The sequence below is a fragment of the Entelurus aequoreus genome, linkage group LG09, assembly GCF_033978785.1.
Source record: "Entelurus aequoreus isolate RoL-2023_Sb linkage group LG09, RoL_Eaeq_v1.1, whole genome shotgun sequence".
In the NCBI taxonomy this organism is placed as follows: domain Eukaryota; kingdom Metazoa; phylum Chordata; class Actinopteri; order Syngnathiformes; family Syngnathidae; genus Entelurus; species Entelurus aequoreus.
Genome location: NC_084739.1, coordinates 55400173 through 55410314, shown reverse-complemented (window position 1 = coordinate 55410314; position 10142 = coordinate 55400173). Strand labels below are relative to the sequence as shown.

Sequence of the window (10142 nt, the reverse complement as noted above, 5' to 3'; positions counted from 1 at the left end):
TTAAGCCCAAGCAGCAACATACAAACAAAAATGTGGAAGACGCTGAGTGGTGATCAGAAAATCGGTTCCTCAGATCTGCACTCATTTACGCAATCTGCTGGGGTGTCTTTGGACAGTTTAGACTTTGGTGCGAGCAAAGACTTAGTGAATTATCACCAGGATGGAGGTCAGCTTCAATATTCACAACCCTCATACACCAGTGCTTTAATCCGTACAACAAGTGTTCTTCCTCAGTCCAAATGTGTTGGTGGGGACTGTTTGGACTTTGGTACGAGCAAAGACTTAGTGAATTGTCACCAGGATGGAGGTCAGCTTCAATATTCACAACCCTCATCCACCAATGCTTTAATGCGTACAACAAGTGTTCTTCCTCAGTCCAAATGTGTTGGTGGGGACTGTTTGGACTTTGGTACAGGCAAAGACGTAGTGAATTGTCACCAGGATGGAGGCCAGCTTCAATATTCACAACCCTCGTCCTACAGTGCTTTCATCTGTACAACAAGTGTTCTTCCTCAGTCCAAATGTGTTAGTGGGGACTTAGACAATGAGTTCTGGTGTCTGCCAGATCAGCTACAGGAGCCGCAGTTCCTCTCCAGACAGGTCAGTAAAGGTTCAGTTTCACCAAGCACTCCAGTTTGATATGAATTTTCTGTTTCTGTTGTCAGAAGTTTTGAAAGACACCAAACCAGGTGATTTACCTTTTGGCACAATTCTTTCGCTTCTTAAGCAGTGTGTGAATTAGGTGCCTTAACTCCAGCGACTTTTACTGTGTTTTAAGCAACTACAGTGGAACATGTTTTGGTTGACGTCCCTCGGACAGGTGGACTCCCGTTTACATAAGCGGACCTTGATGAGTTGATTGACATAACATACCAGCAGTACAGAGTAACTCACTAGTCAGTACACTAAGCCTTCTCCCTGTATTTAAATCACTCAAACAGAACAGTGGTAGGTATGGAAAACCTGACATAATTTCCGGACTACAAGTCTCCAATGTTTTCCCACACTTTGACCCTGCAGGTTATACAATTATGCAGCTAATTTATAGATTTTTTTTCTGGGTTCACGAGCTGAGATGAATTATCTGGTATGCTATATCATATGCCGTGTTACAGGCACTGTCTTTTGTTAAATTTGTGAATAAACACAAGTGCGTGCGTAAATATTTTGTGTTTCCATGTGTACACCTGTGGTGTATAGATGTATTCACAGCTTATACACTATACCTACTCAGTGGCCTAGTGGTTAGAGTGTCCTGAGATCGGTAGGTTGTGAGTTCAAACCCCGGCCGAGTCACACCAAAGACTATAAAAATGGGACCCATTACCTCCCTGCTTGGCACTCATCATTAAGGGTTGGAATTGGGGGTTAAATCACCAAAAATGATTCCCGGGCGCGGCACTGCTGCTGCCCACTGCTCCCCTCACCTCCCAGGGGGTGAACAAGGGTATGGGTCAAATGCAGAGGACACATTTCACCACACCTAGTGTGTGTGTGACAATCATTGGTACTTTAACTTTAACTTAATATGTACAAATTTAAATGCACAACAAATTAAGTGGGTGCAGCTTAGATTTAGGTGTGCTCTATAGTTAGTCAATTACTGTATTACTTATTAAACATCTGCAATGGACGTACACTGTCTTTAAGTTGAAGTGGAGGGGTAATTGGGTTTTTTTGCTACAATAACCAGTGGCCACAGTAATTTAAGTTAAACCTACGACGTAGTAAATTGAATGATGCGGACACGTTTGTTTCTGGATGCTTTCTAATACGCTTCTGATTTGCAGACTTTATTTGTGTAAGCAATATGTAACTACAGTATAATTATTTGATACTTGTTTATATTGACAAATGTGCTGTTTAGACTGCAATATTGTTCAATTAAGGACACTTATCACGTATATGTCTAATTCGTGTGTTATTGTGTGCTTACCTGTTGTGTAGCTGTTAGCTTCTAGTAGCCTATAGCCTACCGTTTATACCTTTTGTAAAGGATTTGACGAAAATACAAGGAAAGACCAACCGTGTGAGTTTATTGGAGGACATTTCGATGTTACCTGGCCGTCCAGCTTTGCACAAATAGACACGCTGCAAGACTGCTTGTATCGGAGCTTATATCGGACGTTTGGATGCATGCAGATATATTCCAATACTTGTTTTTTGCTGATATTGGTCTGATAGCAATATCGGCTCAGGACACCCCTTTTTAGTACTTCAGTAGCCATCGAGCAAATCTTTTTGTTTGTATACTCCGCCTGCTTGAGACCATTTATGTAAGAAAGCATTCTCATGCGGTTTTGTGTGACGCACTTTGGTTCGCTTTGTTTTTTGTACAATGTAAAAAGAAACTCAACCAAGCAGCCCAGTAGACATACTGCAGTTGGTGGTTTAGTCCTTTAGTGTAAGGAAAACAAAGCACACCTTGTTTCACACATCTGACTTCTGCGCCTGCCAACAAGTCTTTCCACATCAAGAACTAAACCACGTTTTGTATTGGGATTAAATACTTGTATACCCCACTCTATATTTATGATTTCCGTATTTTCGAATTATTCTTATACGGTAACTGTTGCCTTTTGAAGGTAAAGGACTTGACAGCCAGGCTTGGTCTTCCTGTCACAGCCAGCTGGGGGTCTTTGCAGTCAGACACAGCTTCCATCTTCAACACATTAACGCTACCTGTGAAGAATTCGGTCAAAGAGGTAGAAGAAAGCAATAAGAATGTGAACGTAGATGAAAGGAGTGTGACTGAATCAGGTACTCACAGAACAAAAGTGTTGATTATGCTACCTAGTTTAGCATTACTGCTGTCAGCTAACAACAGTGACTGTATGGCAGTGAGAAGTTCCAGGCCGTGGATAGAGTCTGATGGAGGAGGACTGACCCACGGCAGTATCCAGGATGTGGAAAACTTGGTAGAGCAACTGTGTGGTCTCACTCTGAGTGACACCCAGAGGACCATGCTGGTGGAACAGGACCATAATCCTTCTTTAATACAACAGATCTATGTAAGTATAGACACGTTTGGGAGGTTTGGGTCAGGGGACTGTTTGTATCAAGTAGGTTTTTTTCCCCAGCCTTAAAGCTATCCATACACTTGGGTAAAACAGAATCCATCCTGTTTGGGTCCCACATCAACCTTAAGAAAGTCAATGACTTCACTATAAAAGTGGGTGACATTGTTATCACCAGGAAAGATGAGGTCACCTACCTAGGTTCCATTCTAGAGGCTAATCTTTCCTGTGATAAAATGGCAACCAAGGTAATCAAAAAGGTTAACCAACGAACGAGATTTCTCTACAGAATCTCCTCTCTGGTCAACAAAAGCACCATGAGGATTCTGGCGGGAACTCTCGTTCAACCCTTTTTCGATTACGCATGCACTTCCTGGTACCCTAGCACCTCCATAACCATCAAATCTAAACTCAACTTGCACTGAGCCTAGTCTATAAAATCCGCTACACCTCCCTGATACCGAAGTACATGTCAAACTACTTCCTTAACGTAAATGACCGCCATAACCACAACACCAGGGGGAGCTCCACTAACCACGTTAAACCCAGATTCCGAACAAACAAAGGTCTTAACTCATTCTCTTTCTATGCCACAACAATGTGGAATGCGCTCCCAACAGGTATAAAAGAAAGGGCATCTCTATCCTCCTTCAAAACCGCAATAAAAGTTCACCTCCAGGCAGCTACAACCCTAAACTAACACCCTCCCCGGATTGCTAATAATCAAATGTAAACAATCAAATGCAGATACTTTTTCTTATGCCTTCTGATCTCTCTCTCTCTCTCTCTCTCTCTCTCTCTCTCTCTCTCTCTCTCTCTCTCTCTCTCTCTCTCTCTCTCTCTCTCTCTCTCTCTATGTCCACTACTTGCTGTCCATATCCTACCCCCCCCCCCCCTCCACACCCCTGATTGTAAATAATGTAAATAGTTCAATGTGATTATCTTGTGTGATGACTGTATTATGATGATAGTATATATCTGATAGTATATATCTGTATCATGAATCAATTTAAGTGGACCCCGACTTAAACAAGTTGAAAAACTTATTTGGGTGTTACCATTTAGTGGTCAATTGTACGGAATATGTACTTCACTGTGCAACCTACTGATAAAAGTCTCAATCAATCAATCAATCAAAAGCCTGGTGAATACAGGAACAATATACTTTTAACTAAGTTAAACCAACTAAGTTGCGTAACTGCCGGTTTTCATATACTTTCTAGATGTGCTAAAAATAGTGGCCGCAAAACAGTTTTAGTCTTGATAAATCAAAATGCGACTGCTAAATTATTATATTTGCATCTCTTCCTCCGAGTATTGTGTTCTGATAATCACCAAACTGTATATTCTGCATATACATGAAAACAAACGGATAAATGGGTTGCACTTGATATTTTGCTAATTTACAGTAAGATACGTAATCCTCTGCAAACAGGCTTAGTAGATCAGCTTTGTATGATTATTACTTTTTTAATATACTTACTGTATTCGGTTGTTTGGGATACAGATTGAGTACAGGAAGTGAACAAATGTGTTAAGTGATTTCTGGCAAACAAAAATAATATTTGCTTCTTCCTACTCCTTTTCAGTGAAATTGTTAATATGTGATGTACCACATTGTATGCATGCTCGAAATAAATGAATACCATAACCATAAGTATATCACACACATATATTTCTAATTTCTAGACGAAATGTCCAAACAAACTTTAAAAAAAGTCATAATCCCCTGAATAGTATTTTTTGTGAGACATAAGAACTTATTTTTCGGCAGTAGATTTTCTGAGGAAGAAATACAACTTTTGAGCATCCCAAGTTTGTTTTGAGACACAACATTTCGTACAACTAGTATAGCTAATATTGATCACTTTCACGTTTTTAAAGCTTTAAATGTCTCATTTCAAGAAATCCTACCAGGACAATTTTGACTTGTTCCATTGGAAGATTTTTTTGCTCTTTACAAGCAAAAATACCTTGGATTATTTTTTTAAACTCTTTTTAAGAGGGGCATTTTTTCCAGTGCACTAGTATCAAGCCAATGCTTTCATTAGCCTTGGTATCACTCTGCCTACTCCGACCATACAGTATTTCACAAAAGTGAGTACAGCCTTCACATTTGATCCACCCTGTTATTACTGTACTGTATATCTTCTGAAGAGGTGAGACTATTTTTCACAAATTTTTCCTTGAGGTGTCGACATAAACATATTCTCGCTGTATTGTAAGGTGCGTGTGTGTTTTTTAGATCTTCTCCTCGCTCTTAGAGCAGCATATCTGCTGGCTCTACATGCTTTCTGATAAGATGGACGTGTTGGCTGCACCCACTGACGACGTGAAGAGGTTACTTGCTGAATACCAGGTACAGTATCATGCTCAATATTATTATAGTTATCATGTCAAATACCAGTTATCATTTCCAATATCAGTTATCATGTCAAATATCAGTTATTTCAAATATTATCATAGATGTCATGCCAAACATCAGTTATCATGTATAATACTGTATCAGTTATACTTTCTAATATCAGTTATCATGTCCAATATCAGTTATCATCTCAAATATTATTATAGTTGTCATGTCATAAATCAGTTATTAGGGCTGTGAATCTTTGGGCACCGCACGATACGATTCGATTTTGGGGGGGTAATGATTCGATTAAAAACGATTTGATTCAAAATCCATACTTTTTAATAACATTGAGTGCCAGTTCTATGATTAGCTACATTCCTTCATAAAATAGATAAACAGCTCTGATAAATTTTGTATTACACTATTATTTTACCCAAACATTTAATAAAGTCAAATATCCAACACTTCTCTTTTGGAACGTAAATCCGTTTTGTAAAGTAAATCAGATATAGGCATCTACATCAACACGAGGATTTGCCTAAGAGGCTGGACAGGACAGATTAAAAAAAAATATATATATATATATATATATATATATATATATATATATATATATATATATATATATATATATATATATATATATATATATATATATATATATATATATATATATATATATATATATATATATATACACATACATATACTGTATATATTTTTTTAAATCGATTTAAAATGTTTTTTAATTAATTAAGAATTGTTATAAATAAGAATTGGGATTTATGCGAAAATAATTTTTTTTAACACCCTTATCTGTTATCATGTCTAATATCAAGTGTCATTTCTAATATCAGTTATGTCAAATATCCATTATATCGAATATCAGTTATCATGTCAAATAACAGTTATAATGTCAACTATCAGATATTATGGTTAATATCAGTTATCATGTCTGAAGTTATCGTTTACATTATCAGTTATCTTGTCAAATATTAGTTATCATTCACGCTATCAGTTATAATGTCTAATATCAATATCAAGATAGGCTCCAGCACCCCCCGTAACCCCGAAAGAGACAAGCGGTAGAAAATGGATGGATGGATGGATGTTCAAGATCAGTTATTATATACATTATCAATATCAGTTATTTACATTAGCAGTTGTCTAAAATCAGTTATCTTGTTTAATATCAGTTATCATTTACATGATCAGCTATCATATCTAATGTGATGGTTTTGTTATCATTTCAGCAAGAGGTGAGCGTTCATCAGCCGCTGATATCTCGTGTTCTGCACACAGGTGAGCAGCTCCTCAGCTCCATGGAGGCCACCTGTCCAGGTAAGCCTCTTCCTCCTGATCATTGTGACATGTTCATCATCGAGTCACACCTTGTGTTCTTCAGTGTTAGGAAACACTTTGATGTTAATCCAGAAGCATTTTGGAGCCTTGAAGGACCAAATTGAACTTTTTTTACCCTCCAAGCGATCCAACAAGGACGATCTGACTCAACGCAGCGATACAGCCTAGCGGGACCAACGGAACGATACATGGCGCTCTTCAGGGATTCCCCCTACTTTTTCAAAACATACAAAGTCAACAAAAAAGAAGCACTGAGTCTGTGTAGAGGAAGTAGGCAGATGATGGAAAATAACTGTAGAATGAGGAAGAAGATAATTTTGTGTCTTTTCCTGCACACACAAATTAAGTAGCTCGAACAAAGATGGTGTAAAAGTGGCAAACTATCTTTTCAAATGTGATTGCAAAGTTTGCAGTCACATTTGAAAAGATCAGATTCCAAACGGATTTAGACTACCTCCTGATGTGGTGCGCAAATCTCGTGCTAAAATATCAGATTTGAAGCACTATCGAGTAGCTTATCTGTCTCACCCGAGGGCAAGAACTCTGATTTGTGTAAAACGAGCCAGTGTTGCTGATACCAGCATTGATACTTTTACTTGACATTTTCAAGATCCTTATTCATTTTGTAATGTTGCCTGAAATTTGTCGATTATGAGGCACACAAAAATGTTTGTATGAACAAAATACTGTCACGGATAAACAGTAAATCCATATAAATATTTGTTACAATTTCAAAACTTTATATACTCCAATACTCCTTTTTTTGTTGTTGTTATTGTTTACTTGTGAAAAAGGAAGGTGACAAGCTAAATATTTAGCCTTAAGCCTGGTCGTCAAGCTAGCAATACAACCGCGCTTCCATCTGTTGTGGCTCCGCCACTATCTTTTCTAAAGCCACGAGGTCGTTCTGCTCGCTTATCTTTAATGTTGCGTTAACATACTGTAATTCCCACTGCTTGCCTTACATTTACAATAATTCATTAACTTGTTGTTACCTTGTTAAAAGTTTTGATGATTTTAACAAAGCTGAACATAGCCACTCAAGGCGCCACCATCTTGCACCTATGGGACGGTATAGCTCGGTTGGTAGAGCGGCCGTGCCAGCAACTTGAGGGTTGCAGGTTCGATCCCCGCTTCTGCCATCCTAGTCACTGCCGTTGTGTCCTTGGGCAAGACACTTTACCCACCTGCTCCCAGTGCCACCCACACTGGTTTAAATGTAACTTAGATATTGGGTTTCACAATGTAAAGCGCTTTGAGTCACTTGAGAAAAAGCGCTATATAAATGTAATTCACTTCACTTCACTATGTCACGTTGCAACGTACAAATATTCTGTGTTATTATGCTGTTCCTTTAATACCTTATCATCACGTATTCATACATTACCGACCTGTGGTGAATAAAATGTTTTCTACCAAAAAAAGGCCTATTATCAGAGAAAAAGGGCACGAACTGGCAGGATTTCCTACAAATAAAAAAATAAAATTGTTGACCCAAAATTATGATTTTTTTTGACAATGCAATGATTTCCGGCACTTGTATAAGCAGAGAAATTTAACAGGGGGTCAGCAGAGGTATCGTAGGGGGTTTGTGATATTTTTAGTTGATTGGACTTTTTATTAATTAATTGATATATATTTTTATATTCCCCGTGATTTTTCCACAAATGTAAATGTATTTATATACACATTAACATTGATCCAATGTGTGTAGTTTATAAATGGCAGTGACATAGCCACCCTAGTCAATGTACATTGCAGGTAAAATGAGTGAATAATTAACAATATTATTATATTCAAGTCGTCATTTCAAACAGATAACGATGGACCAAAAATTGCTCCATATTCTCTTCTGCTTGCCAGTGTAACCATATCTGAGTTATTGTGCAGAAATATGGGGAAATAACTACAAAAGTACACTTAATCACTGAGCATCTTACAAAAAAGAAAGATCAGTTAGAATAATACATAATGAATGATACTTACAGTGATTAGAAATACATTGGAGGCAGTAACCACGGTTGACATATTTTACACACAATTTCTCCGTGATTGTTGGTCCAAAGCTAATGAAGATTTTGGCAAAATGAGGGCAATAATTTATTTTTATGGTCATTCTGTGTATTTAAAAAAAAAATTGCGCCATGGCCTGTGTGTTTAATAGCCTGCTGGTCACCAAAAACACTACAGTGATGTAGCAGCAGAGTGCATCAAATATGTTTGCAAAATTATACTTTGAAGAAATAAAAGCAAGTTTTATTGTAAGTTTATGAGCTGGAGTATGTTTCCAACTAAATATAGACATATTATTTAGGTTTTTTTTGTCAGAAACACACAAGTCCTTGGGAGAAGTCATGGCGCCTGTTGTTTATATGGCCACATCTTCACTCTGCACCTGCTCAGAGTCACATATAGCGAGAGTATGGACATTCCGGTTTCAAGCGATCCCCTTGATTGATTGGTCAAAAGGCACTCATGTGACTGCAGGGCGCCATGTTACATACCAGTTTGAACCCGCAGCTAAGCGACACTGAATTTCCTCATTATACATTTATTTTAATTGAAGAGTGTTTTCCATGTAAATATGCCCTGTTGTGCAGCATGCAGATGAGCCACTAACAAAAAATGTGTCAAGCAGTTGAATAGGTTTCCTGCAACACAGAAAGGAGAAACATATGGGAAGTGAAGGTTCGCCGTGAAGGCTAGAGAGCCTAATGCTGGCTTAATTCACACGATGGTCAAGCAGCTCGAGCGTAGCATTAAAACAAGTGAGTATAGAGGTTGATCAAAAAATGCCTTATTGCTGTTCTGGGTGTCGTTCAAATAGAGATATAGGAAATAGCTTTCATAGAGTCCCGAAATAAGTGGTTCATAGAGGTAATAAAGTCAGGCGGAAAACAAAAGTGGCTCTTAAAAATATCACTTTCATCATCTTATGGAATACAATCTGACCATGCTTGTGTCTGCAGGGATCACTTTGTAAAATGTTTGTTTGCACATTTGGTTTTTTTGAGAAACTTTCTGTGGTGCAATCAAGTTCATTCTCGACTAGTTAGTAGTGTTTGAGAGCAGACCTAAACAAAAGAAAAGGAAAATAGATTGCATTAGTTTATGTTCTTTTGTGGGTGCTATGCCCAAATATAACTACGAAGACCTGGTTGTGCAAATAAACTAACATCATGTTAAATCCTAGTAATAATTATTTTATCGTTGGTCGAATACACCGTATTTTCTTTCTCGATTTTCATAACAGAAACTAAAAGCTTAGTTGTTGTTTTTGTGCAGAACATTATATCGTCTTTGGTGATATTTGTTAGCATCAAGAAAATATTAATTAATAAACTACATGACTAAATCTCTTGTAGGCTCAACAGCATATACTTCATCTTAACATCGCTAGCAAACATTGCTGA

General features: G+C 37.8%; 1 protein-coding gene across 4 annotated transcripts; it reads left to right on the top strand.

Annotated features, from left to right (window-relative positions):
• The first annotated feature begins 6 nt into the window (after positions 1-6).
• Positions 7-9262, top strand: LOC133656893 (uncharacterized). Of its 4 annotated transcripts, none has more exons than XM_062057749.1 (6): positions 7-600; positions 2586-2760; positions 2842-3011; positions 5263-5376; positions 6621-6708; positions 6853-9262. In XM_062057749.1, the coding sequence occupies exons 1-6, from the start codon at positions 31-33 to the stop codon at positions 7077-7079; spliced, it is 1344 nt and encodes a 447-aa protein (XP_061913733.1). In that variant the 5' UTR covers positions 7-30; the 3' UTR covers positions 7080-9262. The 4 variants fall into 4 exon arrangements, with proteins under 4 accessions (XP_061913733.1, XP_061913735.1, XP_061913734.1 ...); XM_062057751.1 differs by having other exon boundaries at positions 6670-6708; positions 6853-7043; XM_062057750.1 differs by having other exon boundaries at positions 6773-7043.
• The last annotated feature ends 880 nt before the right edge of the window (positions 9263-10142 follow it).

What these genes read in the sequence shown, in the direction of transcription:
- LOC133656893 (XM_062057749.1), top strand. Translation starts at nt 31, where the DNA reads ATGTGGAAGACGCTGAGTGGTGATCAGAAAATCGGTTCCTCAGATCTG. An exon ending in CGCAGTTCCTCTCCAGACAG is followed by an intron (nt 601 to 2,585) that starts GTCAGTAAAGGT and finishes TGCCTTTTGAAG; the next exon opens with GTAAAGGACTTGACAGCCAG. An exon ending in AAGGAGTGTGACTGAATCAG is followed by an intron (nt 2,761 to 2,841) that starts GTACTCACAGAA and finishes ACTGTATGGCAG; the next exon opens with TGAGAAGTTCCAGGCCGTGG.